Source organism: Aethina tumida, chromosome 5, assembly GCF_024364675.1.
Source record: "Aethina tumida isolate Nest 87 chromosome 5, icAetTumi1.1, whole genome shotgun sequence".
Taxonomy (NCBI): Eukaryota; Metazoa; Arthropoda; class Insecta; order Coleoptera; family Nitidulidae; genus Aethina; species Aethina tumida.
In genome coordinates, this window is record NC_065439.1 from 19,306,917 (window position 1) to 19,327,883 (window position 20,967).

Sequence of the window (20,967 nt, forward strand, 5' to 3'; positions counted from 1 at the left end):
GTGTGTTCAGTGATGTAATTATACGTGTTAAAAATAGATGCCGACACCTTTCATCGGTTAACAATAGGCAACCCAGTTCGCAATACGTATTCGAATTGGCTGAGCCGCAGTAAAAACACCGCCGGGTTTATTATTACCTATTGTAACGGCGGCTTTTGAATATATTGTAATACTAGACCGAACCGTTTAATAAAGCATGGCGAAACAATGTTAATTAGCGGCAGATATGCCCCGTACCGGACCGCACAAAAGCCGCGATGCAATTCCCAATCGAAAATTCGGAATTCTCCTCGCACATCGGTAGTGCACAGTGCAAGTATTGTGACGGTTTAATTAATCCCCCCTGCATTCCGCCGACCCACAGTTTTATCAACCCCCGTCCGGTTGCAACTCGTCCGTATCGTTGCATGAAACCGGCACAGTGACGAAAATGAGGTTACTATGATACGAGTCAGACGTCGGGGGAAAACTTTTGCAATTACGACGCGCCCGGTTTTAAAATAATTAATCCACACAGTCATAAATCGCCTCTGCGGCTTGCACTGAACACAAAAATCACCGCCCTCGGGGCTGTCACAGTTTTGTACTTGATTTAAAGTTCCCGAATAAATCGCAAACTGATTTAACTTCTTCGATAATTAATTATTGTTTATGTTTTACGTTTTGCCACAGACTGTCGTCGCAACAGAGCCCGTCGTCGCATTACTACGTGCAGCATGCCGGAACGGGGGCACGGCGCATCATGCCGCGCAGCGGCTCCGATCAGCACCTGCCCCACACCGAGTACTCGGACTACACGAGCATCACGCAGGCCGGTCGCCACAGTTTGCTGCGCTCGAGCTTGAAATCGGGCTCGACGCTGAGCCGCTACAACCAGAGGTTCGTGGATCAGGCGGCGGTGGCGGCGCAGCTCGCGCAGGCTAAGTATGGCACGTCGGGCACCCAATACGGGACGGCGACCATGAGGAGGAACAGGGGTAGTCTGGATTACTCTAGCGATACAGAGGCGACTGTCGGATCCAGGAGCGGGTACTACTATTACAGGTAGGAATATTAAGTAAATACCACTTGTACATTTTTTTTAAATGATACTACGCTGAGCTTCTTTTGAAGTGGATAAATTGAATTTTCTAGATTTTAACAATATTTCAATATGTTTTGTTTTGACCAGAAATATTATTATTTGCGGCTCTAAACGGATAATATACTAAATTTTTTTGACTTTGCATATACTATGATGGTCAAAAATATGGAATATATTTTAATAAATTGATAATCTTTTTTAATCTCCCCCACTGACTAAGTATTAATTAAAAAAATGTAGCGGTTAATATTTTGTTTTTCCAATTTTAATTAATTTTATTTTATTATTCTCCCAAAAAAATGATATTAATTTTATTACTTTTTTTAAATTCTGTTATTAATAATATTTTGTAATATATTTGTTGTATATAATGCCATTGATACTAATAATGTTGATAATTTTTTAAATAAATCAAATTATCATCTTTAATAGACTATACAGCAGTGACCATACTTATAATAACTTTATAATATATTAAAAATATCAGATGTAATATTTGAACTGGATGCTAATCTTCACTCCCGGACAACAGTTTGGAAACCTTAAAATTTAATTGTTTTTATGTTTAATATTAGAAACATCATAACAATCCATTTTTTAATTTACCCACTGCAATGAGAAGCTAAACAATAGTGGTCAAAATAAAGGAAATTTAAGGGGTTTTTAAAGTTGGTAAAAAACTGGGCATTTGTCTACTTACAATATTTTTATAATATCAAAATAAACTGCAGTATACATTGTGATTATTATTTTGTATTTTAATACGCAAAACGTTTATTTTAATATTATTTTTTATAATTATTAATTATTTTCTATTTTAAACAATTATATCCTAAAGTTTCCAAACTTATGTCCAGGAGTATAAAAATGCCACTAGTCAATTTAAATTTATTGTTTAAAAAATTGCAGTGAATCTAAAGAATCTAAAGAATCTAAAGAATCTAAAGAATCTAAAGAATCTAAAGAATCTAAAGAATCTAAAGAATCTAAAGAATCTAAAGAATCTAAAGAATCTAAAGAATCTAAAGAATCTAAAGAATCTAAAGAATCTAAAGAATCTAAAGAATCTAAAGAATCTAAAGAATCTAAAGAATCTAAAGAATCTAAAGAATCTAAAGAATCTAAAGAATCTAAAGAATCTAAAGAATCTAAAGAATCTAAAGAATCTAAAGAATCTAAAGAATCTAAAGAATCTAAAGAATCTAAAGAATCTAAAGAATCTAAAGAATCTAAAGAATCTAAATAATCTAAAGAATCTAAAGAATCTAAAGAATCTAAAGAATCTAAAGAATCTAAAGAATCTAAAGAATCTAAAGTATCTAAAGAATCTAATTAAAAATAAATAAATAATTTTAATTATTAAAAATCTTTATTTTATGTGCAGCTGAGTTAAAAACAATAGAAATAAAAGAGTAATGGCTAAAATATTTAACATTTTAAAAAGTTCTTATAATTATGGTTACCACAGTATATAGTAGTATAGTAGTATATATAATAAATGATTTTATTTTGAAAGACACAAAGAAAATATTTTAGACGAATCTTATATTTTAATAAATCTTCTCAGTTATATAACTTTGTTTCTTATTTAATTTTTTATTTTTGTAATAATTAAATAAATAATGAAATAATTATTGTAATAAAAATGAAGAATTAAATGAAATGTTTCTTGGGACAATTATACAATATTTGCGACTATGTCTTATTATAATATTTATGTATTTAGCTATAAAAGTTCCACAATTAAGATCCAACATTAAACTTTATTATATTCAGTGTGATAAAACAGTAATACAAGTTTTATCGATTTTATGAAAATGTCAATGACTCTTCAACTTTTTATTGCAATCATTGAAATAATGAACATAAACAACAATTTTTGTATTTGTATTTTCATGTTCCGTCTCTAAAATAATCAGCCAAATCAAAAACCAATTACCGGCAGAACATGCCAGTTATTAAATCGAATCCATTTCAGACACTATTTATAAACCGCAAGAACGCAATCCATCAAACCAGAAGACATAAAATTCGTTCCGGGAATAGGAAGTCCAATTAAAGTCCAAACTTTATTTATTCATTTATTCAGGCACACATTCAATTGCACAGAAATTACAAACAAGATCGATTTTTTTCTTCCTGTTTTCCAGGGACCGGGGAAGCGGTCAAACGTCAGTTCCTCACAGCACAATACCCACAATGGGCAGGCAGAATTCAATGGCTTCCACCGACATCACCACCAAATTCAATTCGCTTCCTAGGGACACCAGAGGTGCCTCAAGGTAAGGAACACAAGGTTCATAATTCCGGTATTCAATATTAAAGATTTATGCGGGAACAACTTCAAAGAAAAAACGTGTAAAAATCGGGAAGGCGACACAAGTAAGACACTCAATTTTCCTTTAAAGCACGAGAGTGGGTCAGAGCGGGATTAACGTCTCGTAATTCCCGTTCCCGCACACATTCCGGACCGTTCCGGGAGCAATATTTATCGCTGTGCGTGTTTTAAATTTTTATGCGCACCTGCTTCCGTGCACCCAAACGCTTCTAATGTTAACGACGTCGAGCGTCGTGTCCATATATCATCGATAAATTGCAAGAAACGCGGGGGTTCATGGTTGAGATGTTTTTTTTTTTTGTAGCCGGGGGAATTTTTAATAAATATGGTAATTTATGAGATAGCTGTTTTAGATTTTAGATAAGTATTCCAAATCAACCGGCACATAACTTCCTGAACCTTCCTATTATCAAATTGTTAATAAAATTCAATACAAACATTACCGTTCGTCTGGCACAAGTAAAATATGGTGCATCAAAGATAAAATACAGATGGAGAAAGAGTAACGGGTGTCTGTTTCAGATTGGGCATGAATAAAAGATTCGGAGACCGGAGCGTGTCGCTTTTACAGGACGAGGCAGACGGCGCCCTCTCCGCCCCCGAGATGCCCTCGATACGCCGGGACCGAGGTAAGTGCCGAAACCCCGGACCTTTTTCCCCACCCCCACATCCACGGTAAATGCGATTGAAAATTGTTTATTATACCGAATCTGGTTCCGGTCTTACGACTCGCAGGAAACTTACAGTTTCGAATGAGGGATTTTATTGGCGATTCACTCTTTCAGTTGAGTCAAAATTTGACTTAAAATGGGTTATTTGGGATTTAGCGTTACGGAATAATTTGTATGTTGAGGGTTGTAGTTTTCATTAACATGCATTGGGAAGTGGCTCGTCGTTTAGTGGGGCATTAAGCGCTCTCGATGCGATTTAACGAGGGGCCGATCTCGACCTGACGGTGCCAGAGTTGTCGACACAACTTCTCGCCACCCTCTCTGCTCTAATTGGAACGTTTTTGATCGAGCACCGTTAGTCGGTTTTTAACCCCAACTCTAACGAAGGCTGTTTCACATGTTGAATTAGCACTTATGAACGTTTTTTTTTAAATAATTAATGTGTTTTTTCGTGCATTATCCATTAATCCATCGATTCACATTCACTGTTCCATCCATTAGAATCTATAAACAGGATATCCTCGTTTTCCATCTGTACATCTCCTTAGGCTGCATTACAATAGCTTTGACAAAAATCCTTTAAAAGCCCATTTCCCACATGCCATTAGATATGATTCATGTACACGAACACACACATACACACAGCACTCTGTTACTTGCCCGTATCACAAAGGGAGGATACCCTCGTCAACTAGTGTGTTCACTTCAGATGAATACCGACAGTGGTTGAGTAGGACACCCTCAACTTCAGCGATCTATGAACAGATTCGTGCGTCCAGAGACGTACTTAACCAACAAAGGGCGGCCAGATTCACCTACAGTGCCGAGAACATACATGACGCTTTGAAAAATGTAAGATTTAGTCAATTGTAGATGTGTGAATGGGCGCTAATTGTTTGTAAAAAAATAGATTGAGGGAGGCTACTACAGCTCGTACGGTCGGCCAGGAGCTACATCCACGTTAGACAGAAACTTTACTCGATCACAACAACCATCGTTGCCGGCTCGTTCATTATCAACTCAACATATCACTTCATCATCAACAGGTAACATTAATGTATATGGTTCGTTGTTTACCTACATTTTATTGAATTTTCAGCCTTGAGCAGCACCAGGTCCCCATCCATGCGTCGAATGAGGCAACTCCTGGACTTGGATTCGGTGAGAACGGGCGCCCCCAGTCCCGTACCCACGCCCAGTGGAACACTGCCCAGGGGACAAAGGCAACTGGATATCAATCCTGCTGGTTGGTATTGCTTAAAAGTTTTCAAATAAAAAATACATGTTGGTGACCATGTTTGCAGAATTTTTGAAGTATAAGATAGATAAACCTGGCATGCCAGGTGGTACTTCAATCACCGGGTTGTCGCAATTGGCTACTGGTCCTGGTGGTTTGACATCGAGCAGTGATGAGCCAGTTAGTGGAATGTTGTGGGTGCATTTGTTAGCTGGAAGAGGCTTAAGAGCTTCAACCGGTACTTCGGCAGCTACCACACCGGTAACTCCCAGTGGCACCGCTCCGAGTATAGGTGGTAAGTTTGAAATCGATTTTCCATTTTGAAAGTTTACACTAATTTTACATAATTATAGGCTCAACTGGATTGCGTGATCTCTACTGTGTCCTAGAATGCGATAGAGTACACAAGGCACGCACAGTGGTAAGTTTCGAAACGCCCTCCTTGTGAATAAATAAACACACTCATAAAAAACGTTTAGGTGAGGACTGGCGATTTAGTATTCGACTGGGATGAAACATTTGAATTGGATTTGGTAAATAACAGAGAATTGGACCTTCTAATTTACTCCTGGGACCCGCAATATAGACACAAATTGTGTTACAAGGGCTCAGTTTATCTTCCTACTCTGCTCAAGTCTGGACCCATACACCAACTGGCACTTAAAATTGAACCTAGAGGCACTCTATATATGAGAATAAGACATACGGATTCGGCTGCTTTGTACAGAAGGAGGACAATGTCCACTTTGACGTTGTCCAGAACTACACCACTGTTTGGTGTTGATTTGGAAAGCGTGGTAAATCGAGAAAACAAAACAGGAGGTGTGCCAGGAGGTGTTGCAACAGGAATTGTGGCGAGCTCCCACCAAAGTATTCCTATAATAGTTAGAAGATGTGTGGAGGAGGTCGAACGAAGAGGACTAGATATCATAGGCATGTCCCCAACATTTCTAAATGTTCTGTGTTGTATAAAGTACTTTTTAGGTTTGTATCGACTGTGCGGATCAGCGACAAAGAAGAGAATTCTTCGTGAAGCGTTCGAACGTAACAGTCGTTCAGTGGATTTGAGCCCGGACAACGTGCCAGACATCAACGTCATAACTGGAGTACTGAAAGATTATCTGCGTGAATTGCCTGAACCACTGTTCACTAAATGCCTCTACCAGATGATGGTAGATGCGCTGGGCGTTTGTTTGCCCGACGACCCCGAGGGCAACGCCAAACTTATGTTCTCCATATTGGATTGTTTACCTAGAATTAACAGGGTACGTCCATATTCAAATCTTCAATTTAGTCAAAGCTGATTCACCATTTTGTTTAGGCTACATTGATCTTTTTGATGGACCATTTGGCCCTGGTCGTGTCTGCATCAGACAGAAACAAAATGTCGGCATTGAATCTGGCCACTGCACTCGCGCCCCCTCTGATGCTCCAGTCGACGGACGCAGCGACACCGACGCCCACGGCAATCTCGGCCTCTGGCAAGCCCCACGAACTGGACTACCAGCAACCGATCAACGTGCTCAAGTATCTGTTGCAAATCTGGCCCACGCCCAAACACCACACCTCAGGTAATGTGTAAAGAGGAACCGTAGTTGAATAACCAGATCAAAAAATGATGAACTTTTTTTGAACATTTTATTACTTTAGTGTTAGTTTATTGGGTTAAAGGTTCATCGTTTTTTGTATATCAGTAGAATGGCTTATAGATGAAGTAGTTTCAAAGTCGATAAAAGAAAATGAGAATCAAAATTTTGAGTTGTGATTTTCACCATTTGCCTTCTTCTAAGTTGACTACACTCATTGGTATGGTACTTACACACCCCTTAGTCTAGTTCTTTTAGTTAACCTTAGCAGAAATACGAAAGAAACACATACCATCAATATAAATACAAATACAAAATATTGATTTCTTTCTTGTTTCAATATCACCCGGGAGTCTCTCAACCCTGAACTCATGCACATCCAACTAATTACAGTCACAGGTACTCACTAGCTCAAGGTATCTCAAGAAGAATAATAAATTCTTTTATCAGAGCATTTATATTTGTTGTACTAAGATGTTAAGTAAGATAATTATCTTCTTGAGATACTCTTCAGATCAAAGCACATCCAAGTACTACCTACACCACCACCACTAAGAAAACACTAGAAACACATTGTCATACACTCACATACACACAAACCCTAGTAGTGAGTCAGAGCAGTAGTTTCGGGTATTGGGAACACTCCTGTATGCCAGTTCGATGTGTGGCGGTGTTGTTGGTATTTAGAGGGGGCCTTTCCAGACAGGTCGTCGCGGCAGGCCAGCAGCCGGGCCGCGTGGAGACAGTCGCAGTGCGTTGCCTCCGGCGGCGGTGGCGCAGGCGGCCCAGGGAGCGGGTCGCGAGCCGTCTCGGCTCTCAGCGGCTCCGTTTCCTCCAGCTCCTCGCTCAGCAGCCTCGGGCCCGCGCGCCCCACAGCCACCGGTCCCATCACACCAGATACTAGTGAGTATTCCATTATCTTTAATTTCAATGCAGGAACAAACACAACAAGTAAACCTTGAAAGATACATTACTGTTACAAACTGTATCGTTCAAAAGTTTATGAGGGAGTAGTTAGAAACAATAAATCAGTTAAAAGATGTGAAATTGTTTTTAACTGTTCCTTTCATTTAATTCTTGCACTGATGAAGACAGATAAAATTGTTCCAAAACTTTAAACAACTATCTGTACTTTTTATTAGACTAGCTTATAGATTTCCGGCCATAATATTTGTCATTATTATCTACAAGAAAGGTTCGTTATAGATTTTTAGATTAGTATATGATGTAGAACAAATATTTATTTTTACCAAAATTGAAAACAAACTTCCAGAGAAACTATACAATTAAAATTATGATATGAGAAAAATTGAAAAAAAATATAACAATACTCTTAAAGTTTCAATTCAGTTTGATGAAATTTGGAACGGGTTGTAAAAGAGTTTTGTGCACCAGGGCCAATCATCAGTAAGCAAAGGTCCCTACCGTCCACTTTCGCCGCGGGTAGGCCCGGCGTCGGCGGCGGCGGCGCATTCCTCATCAGCCAGCGCAGCGTCGGCGCAGGCGGGGGCTCCGCCATGTATGCGCCCCCGTCAAGTGATAGTCTCGTCGCCCGGCTCGCCAAGCAGCAGTAGCGACAGCCAGAGTGGCTCCGACTCCGTCAAACACTGCCTGTCAGGCCGCGTCGGTTCGCCGTCGGTGCGCGCCTCTCCCTCGCCCGCCCAGCAGATGATGCGCGCCTCGCCCTCCGTGGGATTGGGGTCGGCGCACCAGCAACAGATGCAGATGCGCGGCAGCCCCTCGATTGCCGGCCACGGAGCGCAGGGCGTCAACTCGCCCGTCGGCCCCAGGAACTCGCCGTCCGTTAGCAGTCTCAGCAGGATGTCGCCATCGGTCTTGAGTCAAGTACGTCCGTGTTATTTCCTCTCCAATATTTGCTTAACGTTTTGTGTTTGATTTTAGGTGTCTAGGTCAAGCTCTCCGGCGATGCAGGCCAGTTCGGCGGGATTGAACGTAACCTTGGGCACAACCGCCCCATCATTCTCGACATTGTCCAGTCTCCAGAGCACGATCTCCAACATAAACACGACAGCCAACAATATCTACGGCATTAACTATCCCCAGACCACCTACGCAAGCACCAACCCATTCTTGACCGGCGCATACATGACTTACACACCCGGAGAGCAAACCTACGATAAATACAACACAATTGGTTCAACCAAAGAAGTGAAAAGCTTCTTCGAAAGCTACACCAACGACACTAACAAATATTCCACTCTGAACAACAAGAACTACGACGTATCCGAATATTCAAGTGCGGATAAGTACAACACCATCGGCAGCAAATATCCGGAGAAAACTAGCTACTTGAGCACCACCTATTCGTCCGACTTGAAGTACAGTCCGGGTAAATCGAGCGGATATGACACAAGCCCGAACGTGACGCAGAGCAGCAGCTCGGCCATGCTGAGCGTCGAGGACACGCCAACCCCTACGAGTAGCATTGAGACCGAGGACAGCAACACCAGGGAGGTGGGGGAGAAAGACGTGGAAGGCGACGGCGAACAAAGCGACTGAATATTTAATTAAGGATAACAAAAATAAAAATAAATAAAAAACGGTTTGGGCACAAACTCACACTTTTTATCGTGGCAGCACCATAAAAAGACAAACTTAGGGTATACACTAGATCAATCACGGATTTCAATGTAATTTTCCCCCATTTTTAAAATGAATGAAACTATCACAAGACTTCATTATAAATATTTAAAACAAATTAAATTATGCATATACGAAATTTATAATTTAAGGAGTCATCTTATAAATATTATTATATGATATATGTAATTGCTTATTAGAATCAAACTATTTAGGATCATTGTTAACTAATATTTAATAAATTATATTATATAATTTTAGTTGGTAGATAAATAAAATATTTATTAAACAAAATAATAGACGTATCTAAATGGAATTTTAGTAAAAGTGGTTGTTGCGTGTTGCACAATTTTTTTACGTTACATGATGGTTTTCGCGGAATATTCCGTTTGTACAGACTCTCCATTCGCCTACGGAATCCTCGCCAAATATATTTGGCGATTAGGGCAATTCCAATACTTTCTCAATCAGACACATAACACGTTTATTGGCCAATAACTTTTATTGATTTAGAAGATCATGACATATTTCAAGTATGTCACAAAGGAGGATTGCATCAAATACTAAGGCCTAATTTTCGAATATTCTACGTATTTGGAAATTCCTTTAATATTGATTTAAATGTGCTTATATGTAATCCAAATATTAATGTTTAATGTGGATAATTTATGTATAACTTGCTCTCAGAAATTTATATATTAGAAGTTAAATCTGTAAATATAATATAATTTGCACATAATTTATTTATTAAATTGTTATAGTGACACATTATAGTAAATTATTTATCCATTTATTACTTTTTAAAATAAAATTGTAAATAAATATAATTTAAATATTAAAATATGTACATACTACAAAACCCATTAAAAGCTTTCTAAAATTAACTAATAGACAAATATAATATTTAATTGTTTAAAACATTTTCAAAATTTTAATAAATTTTAACAAATTCTATATAATTTATTGGGTGACAGTTTTCGGAACAACTCCAAAACTGAAATAAAAAGATCTTATGTCATCGAACACAAAGATTAAAACCCCACACACAATTTATTTCAGTTCAAAATTTTTGGATTGAGCGTCCGGCAAACGTGACATTCCGTCGTGAACGACTCAAATTAGTTTCCTAATTGTGATATTTGCGTTGTTAAGTTAAACAAGAAACGTCTGCACAAATTAAAAACTGTATAAAAAACGACACTGCCATTGTAACGTATATATTTAGGCAGATTTTCCATCTACATTTAGCAAAAAAGAAAGTAATATTTGTACGCATAGGACTACTTGTTTTTACATTGTAGTTGTGTATGTGAGGTTGTTTCTATTTGTAACTTTTTCTTTTATTTTTTTGGCGGCCACTTTCCGGCCGATGAGAGTTCGAAATATATTCTAAGATGTATATAAATGGAGATAAACACTATACAACTAATCGGTTGATGTGTTTTTAGATATATTTGATTATTTATTTTTACTGTTGGTGAATTGTATGTTATATATGTACAGTTATTTGCGTTTGTTGTGTTGATGTTGCCATGCAAACATTTCTTTCGACTAGTTGTTTTGTTACTAATGAAATATTTATTATATAAATAATGTCTAAGTAAATGTTCACTTTGTACATATATAATGTGAGTTTTTAGTATGTTTTTCGAATATTTGCATGGCAAATTTCGTGACTACGAATTATCTTCTACAAAGGCGTTCCAGTGTGTCTATGTGTTAGGGATCGTCCTCCAGGATAATGTGTTTGGAGTATTGTCCTTAAGAAAATTAGTGCCAATGGTTGGTAAATGAGATTTGCAATGCAATACAGTCGTACGAAGTTGTAGATTAAACATAAATAAACCAGACAATCAAAGCGAAAATTAGGAGAAGCGCTTTTCAAATCAGAAAGTCGAAATCAGTTGTGAATTAAAGTTACTGATCATTGGTCGGACACGAAGCTAAAAGACATTTCTTCCTTAACAAAATATATATTTATTTATTTTATATTGTGTATTTTAAACAGGAACGTCTATTACTTGAGCTGATTTTTTAAAGGTATTCATGTTATTTAGGAAAGTAATAAATATAAACTAACATAGGATATAACGCTTGAAGCTTTATCCAAAAACTGTACCCCCAACCCATCCCAAACCAGCTTGAGTCCATCATTTGTTCAAAAGTCTGTCTGTAACTTCGTCTGAGTACACTTGGATGGATATTTTTAAAAAATCAGTCGTGACCATCTACACCTTGAGAAACATTTTCTTTGCAGTTTCTGTAATGATTTGCGGTGCTAGTCGGCGCAATGCAGGTATTAGGTTTTGATGTTACTGCACACTAAAAATAAAACAGGGACGTGGGATATATCAAGTCAACCCATCGTCCTTCGCCTAAGTAGTAGATGTGGCTAAAAAATGTATAATATGTTAGAAATGTGTGCTGTGGAGAGCGATACTCTAGTCAATTTTAAGTTTTGTCAATTTTAGATCGAGTAGATAAATATTATTATGCGACATTCGTACGCCAAAGTGTGCACGAAGTCGCCTTTAGTACGTTATATTATTACGAATGCACTGGGAATATTTGTATAAATTGTATTTGGAATCTGGCAGGGTAACCGGACCACAACTGTCGGGGGAAATTATCAACGAAGTGGCGCCTTCCTTACGGACGCGACCAAAAGCGATAGAATAAGAACGGGTAAATGTTTAGGGAGTTAAGAGGATGTTGTTTGGAAGTATGGTAACTTTTTCTAAGCTTTAAATAGCCGTATTCGTAGTTGTGTTCATCAGTGACCTCAGTATCCACCTAATATTGTTGTGACCATATCCTGAGTTACTCATATCACTTTTATTACTGAGCCGATGGTTTTGGTCTGGTTATTCGGATATCGGAATTAACTATTGTAATAAAATTAACAAAATAAAAAACAATAAGGCGAATGCAAGAATGCTGTGTGCACATATCATATAGAGTTTATACTTTCCTACATGACTGGGACGATGAAGTGTGTACAATAATAACAATTTTTTTGAAACCTCGACCATTTAACGCCCCTCATCTAGATGAAAAAGTTGTTCGTAAAATTGCGGGATGTACCTTTAACAGGGTTGATTTTTTGATACAATAAGCTTTACTTTTTTATATATGATAACGCGACAACCGGAGACTCAGTCATCAAACTAGAAACTGATTTTTGATAATCTATACGTAATTGTTTATAGCGGAGCCCAATATTTTACGAACCATAGACTTTCCTCTCCTATAGACTATTAAATTGTTATGTATACATTATATGCAAAGATATTTTCACATGATTGTATCGTGGTAAGGCTACGTTTTTTCAAAATTTTCGATTAAAATACTCGTATCTTCGTCGAACCGGCCGTTTTCGGCACCGTTTCACACGTTTCAAGTTTCAAGAGTTCAATATTAATTCTGTGAAAATATATTTGAGATATTGCAAAAGATATAGATGTTAAAAATAAACTATAAATTATCAGTATTTAAGATAGCTTCTCAAATGGCTAGACCCTCCTAATATGTACTTAACAAAATAACGAATAAACCATTCAGTTGAGCAATACCAAGAAGTTTCATTTAATTACCAAATCATATAATACTAATTAGATGCTTCCTTTCTATGGGACATATATAAATTATCATGGCAATTTTAATTATATTATAATGGTTAAAAATACAATTTTAACTCACATGGTTGGCTTAGATTTCACTTGCATAATATGCAATTTTTTATTGGGTCTATTACATGACTCGATGCCGATGATCAGAAAAGTGGAACAGAATTTGCTTTTTTACAATTATTAATATCAAAAAGTATCCGTGGTTGCCGATTAATAGTAATTATTAAGTGCTACCACCTTGTAAGACATTTTATAACCATTTACATTGAAATTGTAATGTATAAACTTTACAAAAAACATTTTTAACTATTCAAATAAATGTAGATAGTTAATTCAGTCTTCACTTTTATTACGATTATATTATATAATTCTATGCTGACGACCAAAGAGTGTAATCGAATTTGATTGCTGCTCTTTACTGAGATACTTCTGCAAACCCAAGTTTCGCAGAATGTGAAAATTGAATATATAAAAATATTAAAGAATATTTGAAATTTAAATATTGGTGATATATCTGATTATCAAGAAATGGATAAAAATTAAATTTAAATAAAGTAACTTTACCAAATTTATACTTACATAAATGTATTAATTTTTTAGTATTTTTATTTAATACCATTTAAAGGATCCAGTTATATTTCACCACTAAATTATTTATACAACAATAAAAATCTATCTTCTAAATTAAGTAAAAGTTGAAATTAACTTTTTGTGGAATATTTTTTTCATGAACTTATAAAAAAGAGTTCCATGTCAATTTGTGGAACTCAATTTACTTGCTTACAATTAATAATACCAAAGACCACCTTGAGACATTTTTGTAAAAATAATCATTGCAATATTAATTGTAATATATAAAATACAAATACACATTTTTAATTACTCAAATAAATTACAGGCAGTTAATTTACATGTAATATATGCAAATTTTTATTACAAAACTATTACATAACTCTTTGCTAACCATCACAAAAATGTGACCGAAATTACTTGTTCGCAATTTTAATACAAAAGAGTACCCATAGTTGCCTACTGATCATGATATAAGGTGCTTCCATCTTGTGAGATATTTTATATATTGTCATTGAAATTACATTTTTAACTATTCATATAAATTCTTTCATTTAGTTTTCACTTGTAAAATATGCAAATTTTTATTACGAGTCTATTACATGACTCGATGCCGATGACCAGAAAAGTGGAACGGAATTTACTTGTTTAACAACAGAAAAATTTCTCCAGAATTTTCCTGATATTTCATAGACCACATTAACTTCACATATTGCATTCTGATAGATGCTATTGAAATATTACACAGACCTAGAATATGAACATTTAACTTCACACATTGCATCCTGTTAGGTGCTATTGACATAGAACCTTATTAATGAATGGCAGTGAAAGCATTACATTAACCCCACCGAATGAACGGAAGAAAGTTATATAAATGCATCACTTCCAGAGAAAATGACCACATATAAAAACTATCGTTTAAGTTATATAACTGAACTAGACGTTTAAAACCACGTTGCGAAATTCTAAAAGGTGATTAATATAATCGATTTGCTGCAAGGTTCGTTGATGTTTGCGAATTCAGGACGAAAACATAGGTGGGTTTCCAAATCAATGACAATTCAATAAAATTGCAAAACTTTTGCAATTGCAAAACGGTGCGATCGGTCAGGGTAATTTAATAAATAAGTATTTTTAAAATGATGTGATAAATGCGTGCACACGATAATGGCATGTTAGTAAACAGACGTGAAAGTTGTGTTAACATTGTTAACATTGTCATATAAAGATGAAATATTCAAATTGTGTAAATATTTCAAAATACGTGCGATATTGACTATTATGTAGTATTTGCAATGTTAATCTATTGTTTGGTTTAATTATACACGGTCCAGTACATTTTTAACGCTATTGTTTAAAGTGCGTGTAGAAATATAGATAAATAAACCTATTTTCAACATTATCCTCCACCATGAAAGGACAATTTGATTTATTACTAAATATGACAATAGAGTTTATTTACCAGTATTAAAACTTTCTTAAACAATTCTATTCTTAAGTAGGCTAAAATTAGTTTTCAATTTCTCGAATTTATGAAATACAGTATATTATTTATTGCCTGCAAATGTCACAATAATTTAACTTATTATAAATCCTTTAAAAGCAAGGATGATAATAAAACTGTGTCGTCTTAAATACAAGATGAGATCAGTGTCCCCAAAAACAGAACGACTTGCATAAACAAATAAATCGACCCATCTCCAAACAAAAACTGCCACACCACTTTCCTGCCGCTGAAAGTGAAAGCATCCGATCAGAACTCGCAGTTTTGCGCCAACCACTGGCACCGGCAAACCTCCTTTTGCCACAATGTGAATTCTAAGCCACTCTCACAATTCGTAACTTATTTATTATTTAAAAAAATATATATTACAATGTTAACTAAATGTGTAGTTCTAGTGTTAGTGCTTAGTTTTAGTGACGGACAAGTTTTGGGTGGAAATAGGTTGAGATTTCCCATGAGAGCAGCCCTTAATTTCAGGCAAAGGCTGCAGAACAAAATCCAGGAGTACAGGGAGAGGAACACACAAACTATTTGTTACGGTATGCAGTATGCGAGCTATTCAGCTCAAGAATCTTATTTCATATCTGAGAGCTCGTTGTATAACGAAAAATTTCATAAACACACAAAGAAAATTAAAAACTGGAATATTAATTAAAAATTATTTTATATAATAGTAATCATAAATTAATCGATCTAATTGCTGAATTTCTCAATGCAATTTCTAAGAAAACTAGTTTCTTTTAACGATATACATGAATTACTTTTTGCGGCATGATGAAATTAACAATTAGACAATTTAACAATAAAATGGAAATTGTTGTATACAAATTATATGCGATTATCTGGTGTTAAAATTACCAATTAGCAGCCTTGGCCAACATTTAGAAATGGGAATAACGTGTATTTATCAGTAATTGGATATGCGGGCAAAGAGAATAAAACTAAACGCTGATTGTCTTAAGGTCGTATTACCTAAACCACATAAACAAATAGTGAACTATTAAGCAATTTATTGTCAAATTATTTAACCACTAAAACAATCATCTTAAATTAGGTATTGTCTTTTTAGAAAAGGTTGGTTGTTTTGAGCTACCACACAGAAGATCGCCGTTGCAAAAGATTCCGGAAAGTCCACGAGTTTTGAATACGAAATTCTATTTATTCAAACGGGACATCAATTTCGCAACCCCAGAAGTAATTTACTACGATGATGAGGGACAATCACTAAATCAATCCAAATTTGATCCAAAGCTTGGTCTCAAGCTTTTCGTACATGGATATATGAGTAATTGGAATGAAAGGGGTCCAATTGTTGGAGCTAATGCATTTCTAAAACTCGTAAGAAATACTTTAATACCTATGAAACAACCATTTATATTTTGTAATTCTAGTATGATTGTAATATGATTCTGATGGACTGGAGCAAAGGTGCAAGAGGTCCTCAGTATGCAACAGCTGCAGCAAACACTGAAGTCGCAGGTCGACAATTGGGAATTCTTCTACTGCAAATGATTGATAGAGGTCTAGATCCGGACAAAATCCATTTGTTAGGATTTTCCTTAGGTGCCCACGTTGCGGGGACTGCTTCAGAAATGCTTAAACAGAAGGGACATCTAATTGGCAGAATTACAGGATTAGACGCAGCTAGTCCATTGTTCAGAAGCAATCATTTCAGGGAGAAATATAAGAAATTGGACAGATCTGACGCCAGATTTGTGGATGTAGTGCACACAGATTCAAGCCCAGTTAGTAGTTTTTGAAATATTAATTAGATTAGATTTTATTGATATTAAATGATTTTAGTCTGTAACTGACGGATTTGGATTATGGGAACCAATAGGACATGTCGATTTCTTCCCTAATGGTGGACAGGAACAACCTGGCTGTACAGATACCAAAGGATCAGTTGTTGTATCATCTTTTGGTGAGATAATCGTTCACTTAAATAAGAATGGCCAATATATTGTTATTCCATTTTTCTAGAAAAAAGTTTGACAAGAGAAATAGCCTGTAGTCATATCAGAGCTTGGCAGCTGTACCAGGAAACCTTACAGAGCAAAGTGAAGAACGAAACTGACCACTGTAAGTTTATTGCCTTCAGCTGCCCTGGAGGTCTCCCATCTTTCGAAAGAGGACACTGTTTCCCACAATTAGAAAAGCAAGGTAGTTCGTTGTACTTGGATCATTCGTACAGAAATGAAATCGGAGTGTTTGGAGAGGATGCCAAAGGAGAGGGAGTTATGTACTTCAGCACTAGCAGTAATAATCCTTTTTGTGGCACTCAGTTACAGGCGTCCGTATTACTATCCCAAAGTATTGGGCGAACTAACGGTGTGCTACAAATTAAATTGTTGTATAACCAAACTAGTGTAACCTTTAATATTAATTGCGAGTAAGTTGAAAGCCACACAAAAAGTAACGTTTATTAATCAATTATTTTTAAGAGTTTCGGATATAATAATGACTGGATCGAGAATGAATGGACTTGCGGTTGCACCGTACAAGAGCTTAAGTCCTGAGATGAAATCTATTTCAGCCACTGTTACGTATTACGACAGCGACTATGAAAACCACAATAATACTATTTCAAAACCTCTTTATATAGACCGAATTATCATTAGGGATATGTTTGATAATAGGTAAAGTTTGAATAGTTTTGTTATTGAATTATTGACTATAATTGAATTTTTTAGCTGGCAATACTGTGGAAAAAATACACTAATTAATGACAACACACACCAAAACTTAACACTGTCTAGAAGCATCTGTTAGTTTTAGTAAAACAATTTTGTGATATTTTATTAATAAATTATGTTACTTAAAAAGTATTTTATTGCAAATAGGTATATAAAATAAAATACATGTTTAAAAATAAAAATGTATTTGGATGAAAATTCAGTACCTTATCGCTTCTCTACCTTATAAAGGCTTTATTAACAAAAAAATTATTAGACACATAGTATTAATGGTCTTATCAGCTTAATTTTTTTAATACATTTGTCACGTTTTTTCTTAATTACAATATACATTACCCTATGATCACTCAAATTCCATTACATTTTCACTATTTTCTGTAAGGAACAAAAAATTAGTTAACATAAAAAAAAATATCAATATTTCTTTACCATTTTGGTTGTCATCTGGTAACTGTCCTGCTTGTAATAATTTTTGTAACCTCTCGACCTCTTCCAAAGAACTAGCTTTGTTAATTGCTTCTCTAATTTTCCTAACTTCATGACTAGGAGGGCCATTTTGTACCCTTTTCTCAAGGGTATCTTCATTTGTACCTTTATTTAAGGACCTGTTCGAAATTTCCTTAAGACTTTCTTTGCCCTTCTTACTTCTAAACAATGCTTTGGCCTCCTCCCTTTCTTTCATTCTGATCTTACGGAAATCTAGCAACCTCAACTGTGGAAGCTTAAAAATAACATACAGTCTATAGTTAGCCTCTGCAGTTACGGGATTGTGTAATAATGATAATGTGGTTAAGTTCTCAAGGGTGACTAATGGATCGATATCACCAAGTTCGTCAATGTGATTTCCAGTCAGGATAAGGCTTTCCAAATTTGGAATGTATTCTTCTAAATGTTCTCCTAAACGACTGCAACAAGAATTGGATTAATTGTTTATGACTTAGTGCCAAGTGTAACTTACACAATACGATTGTTGTTGAGGAGCAGACATTTTAACCTTTTCAAATACGGAAATCCGTCCAATTTACGTATGTCGTTTTCTGAAAAGTCAATTGTGTCGAATTGGTCACCTGTGGCTCCTAAATTTTCGATTTCTGGTATTCTGTAGCCTGAAACGAAGCCGACACTTAACCTCAAAATTGCGGGAGGGAAATTTTAGTTACCTCTTAAGTCCAGTTCTCTGTCTTTAACTGGATTTATGTACTGCATGGAATTTTGAATCAATTCCGCTGTTAGTTTTACCATTTTTTAAAATTGTTTTAATACAATAGATATACGTAGCATAAACTACACCACGCTCAACTACTTATGTGAAGTTAGTCGCATTATCGGCGTTATTTTGAATAACAAAAAAATTTCGTTCAGAAATAAGAATATTTTGTTACCTAATATGGATGAGAAGTACTTTTAGTATTTAAAAATAGTTTAATAAGTAAAGTGTACATATATATTATTTTTTTCTGAAAAGTTTATTAATGACGAAATATTAAAGTATAGCATAGAAATTGATTGTATAATAAATTTTATGCGACATTTTAAAAATATCTTAAGAATCTTATCATAATATAATAAAACTAATCATAATTAATAATAAATTAGCTTAATTTAAAAATGGCGTTCTCTGAACAACTTCATTATGAAAACTATTTGAAAGGCGACGTTGCCATATTTCCTTGAATTAAAATTTATAGGTAAAAACAAACATTTTCGACAATATCTTAATATGAAAAGGATGTATTTATTACTTATAAGTATTGCATAAAATATTATTTATTTTAGTCTATAAATAAGGCCAATAATAATATTTTCTTGACCAACAAAAAGTCATCTGTCAACAACGTAGAATTACACCACACTTTGACAGTGAGAAATAAACAAGACCACCACAACCCCATCTAAATTCTTATAAGAATCCCTCTAAACAATGGGTCGCAGGAAATCCAAAAGGAAACCGGCCCCCAAACGCAAGGCCATTGAGCCGTTGGACATACAGTTCAACTGTCCGTTTTGTAATCACGAGAAATCGTGCGATGTTAAAATGTAAGCGGGATCGATAAACTTCATCAATTTTTCACTAAACAAAACATTATTTTTTAGGGACAAGGGACGGAACACAGCCCGGATAACTTGCAGGGTTTGTCTGGAAGATTTTCAGACAACAATAAACTTTTTATCAGAACCTGTTGATGTGTATAATGACTGGATCGATGCATGTGAATCAGCAAACTAAAAATTGTTTTCGATGTGGTGTTGTGTGGTGTTCAAAGACTCTATTTTAAGTTTTGTACTAATTGTTTTTAGTATATTGAAGTTGAGTTTTAGTATGAATGTTTTCAGAGATTTTCAGTTTGATTAATAAATAATCATTGTTAAACACATTAGTTTATGTATGAGTATTTGTAGGTTTAAAAACTTTTATAAAGTCCAAAAATAACATTCTTATATTAAACAAGTGTTTGTTTTATTTAACAACAGTCTGAAATTACTATTAATATTGTTATTTATAACAAATTAGACTACAACAGTAGTGAAATTGATCAGGAAATCTCTTTTATTGTAAACAAGACTGATACAAGTCTAGGAACGCTCCCGTGTGCCCCGAAACTAATTAAAATATTCTGCATTGTGCAGAGAAAGTTTATTTTGAAGTGAAAACTTCAAGTTGTGGTGCAATATAACGTCAAGGAAGTTGGGGAGTTGCGTACGCCCCGAGTTATTTACATATCTCTTATGTGTGGCGCAACTCAGCACATCCCAGAGACGGTTTTGTTGGGTTTTATCATAATAATTTTGGGGGGTGATAATAATGTGATATACGGATAAGTTCCGGTTTCAATTTGCTTATTACATTTTGCCTCATTGTTAGTTTTATTGACAAAAAGTTCCAACTTTATGAATGAACTGGACACTTCATCTAATAAATTTAGGTTTATAAAGAAAAATGGGATGGTTATTACTATTTCCTGAAAAACAACATTCACAATTGGACGAAGGGATAAATTTTCTGAGAGCTTAATTAATAAGTTAAGGTTTAAATAAACCAATAAAAAA

The 20,967-nt window shown here is 35.4% G+C and overlaps 4 protein-coding genes and 1 long non-coding RNA gene across 6 annotated transcripts in view; 4 read left to right on the forward strand and 1 right to left on the reverse strand.

The window, feature by feature from the left end:
* LOC109596206 (rho GTPase-activating protein 100F) overlaps positions 1–10,247 on the forward strand; it is a 72,530-nt gene extending 62,283 nt beyond the window's left edge. Inside the window, exons 8-21 of the mRNA XM_049968227.1 lie at positions 673–1,044; positions 3,235–3,366; positions 3,945–4,051; positions 4,803–4,945; positions 5,004–5,139; positions 5,193–5,339; positions 5,398–5,625; positions 5,684–5,751; positions 5,810–6,263; positions 6,315–6,595; positions 6,652–6,901; positions 7,623–7,819; positions 8,312–8,761; positions 8,819–10,247. Coding sequence (XP_049824184.1) covers positions 673–1,044; positions 3,235–3,366; positions 3,945–4,051; positions 4,803–4,945; positions 5,004–5,139; positions 5,193–5,339; positions 5,398–5,625; positions 5,684–5,751; positions 5,810–6,263; positions 6,315–6,595; positions 6,652–6,901; positions 7,623–7,819; positions 8,312–8,761; positions 8,819–9,436 — 3,583 coding nt within the window. The 3' untranslated portion in view covers positions 9,437–10,247. The remainder of the gene's footprint in view (positions 1–672; positions 1,045–3,234; positions 3,367–3,944; positions 4,052–4,802; positions 4,946–5,003; positions 5,140–5,192; positions 5,340–5,397; positions 5,626–5,683; positions 5,752–5,809; positions 6,264–6,314; positions 6,596–6,651; positions 6,902–7,622; positions 7,820–8,311; positions 8,762–8,818) is intronic.
* The window catches only part of LOC126265758 (uncharacterized), a 186,042-nt gene that overhangs the window by 74,362 nt on the left and 90,713 nt on the right, over positions 1–20,967 (forward strand). The gene's annotated exons all lie outside the window — the stretch shown is intronic.
* LOC109596188 (pancreatic triacylglycerol lipase) lies at positions 15,514–18,044 on the forward strand. The gene is made up of 7 exons (XM_020011686.2): positions 15,514–15,762; positions 16,293–16,561; positions 16,615–16,968; positions 17,027–17,147; positions 17,207–17,615; positions 17,668–17,862; positions 17,917–18,044. Exons 1-7 carry the CDS (start codon positions 15,594–15,596, stop codon positions 17,993–17,995), a joined length of 1,596 nt encoding a protein of 531 aa, XP_019867245.1. The 5' UTR covers positions 15,514–15,593; the 3' UTR covers positions 17,996–18,044.
* Positions 18,088–19,233, reverse strand: LOC109596192 (probable U2 small nuclear ribonucleoprotein A'). Its single transcript, XM_020011689.2, has 4 exons — positions 19,080–19,233; positions 18,878–19,025; positions 18,349–18,824; positions 18,088–18,294 (listed from the first exon to the last, which is right to left on the reverse strand). Exons 1-4 carry the CDS (start codon positions 19,159–19,161, stop codon positions 18,263–18,265), a joined length of 738 nt encoding a protein of 245 aa, XP_019867248.1. The 5' UTR covers positions 19,162–19,233; the 3' UTR covers positions 18,088–18,262.
* Positions 19,765–20,368, forward strand: LOC109596195 (transcription elongation factor 1 homolog). Its single transcript, XM_020011693.2, has 2 exons — positions 19,765–19,956; positions 20,014–20,368. Exons 1-2 carry the CDS (start codon positions 19,841–19,843, stop codon positions 20,144–20,146), a joined length of 249 nt encoding a protein of 82 aa, XP_019867252.1. The 5' UTR covers positions 19,765–19,840; the 3' UTR covers positions 20,147–20,368.

Bases quoted from the DNA above. Each gene is read 5' to 3' on its own strand.
- LOC109596195 (XM_020011693.2), top strand. From the start codon at position 19,841: ATGGGTCGCAGGAAATCCAAAAGGAAACCGGCCCCCAAACGCAAGGCC. The intron at 19,957-20,013 runs GTAAGCGGGATC...ATTATTTTTTAG, and splicing joins AAATCGTGCGATGTTAAAAT to GGACAAGGGACGGAACACAG.
- LOC109596188 (XM_020011686.2), top strand. From the start codon at position 15,594: ATGTTAACTAAATGTGTAGTTCTAGTGTTAGTGCTTAGTTTTAGTGAC. The intron at 16,562-16,614 runs GTAAGAAATACT...TTGTAATTCTAG, and splicing joins CTAATGCATTTCTAAAACTC to TATGATTGTAATATGATTCT. The intron at 16,969-17,026 runs GTTAGTAGTTTT...AAATGATTTTAG, and splicing joins TGCACACAGATTCAAGCCCA to TCTGTAACTGACGGATTTGG.
- LOC109596192 (XM_020011689.2), bottom strand. From the start codon at position 19,161: ATGGTAAAACTAACAGCGGAATTGATTCAAAATTCCATGCAGTACATA. The intron at 19,026-19,079 runs GTAACTAAAATT...GCTTCGTTTCAG, and splicing joins CAGAGAACTGGACTTAAGAG to GCTACAGAATACCAGAAATC. The intron at 18,825-18,877 runs GTAAGTTACACT...TTCTTGTTGCAG, and splicing joins CTCAACAACAATCGTATTGT to TCGTTTAGGAGAACATTTAG.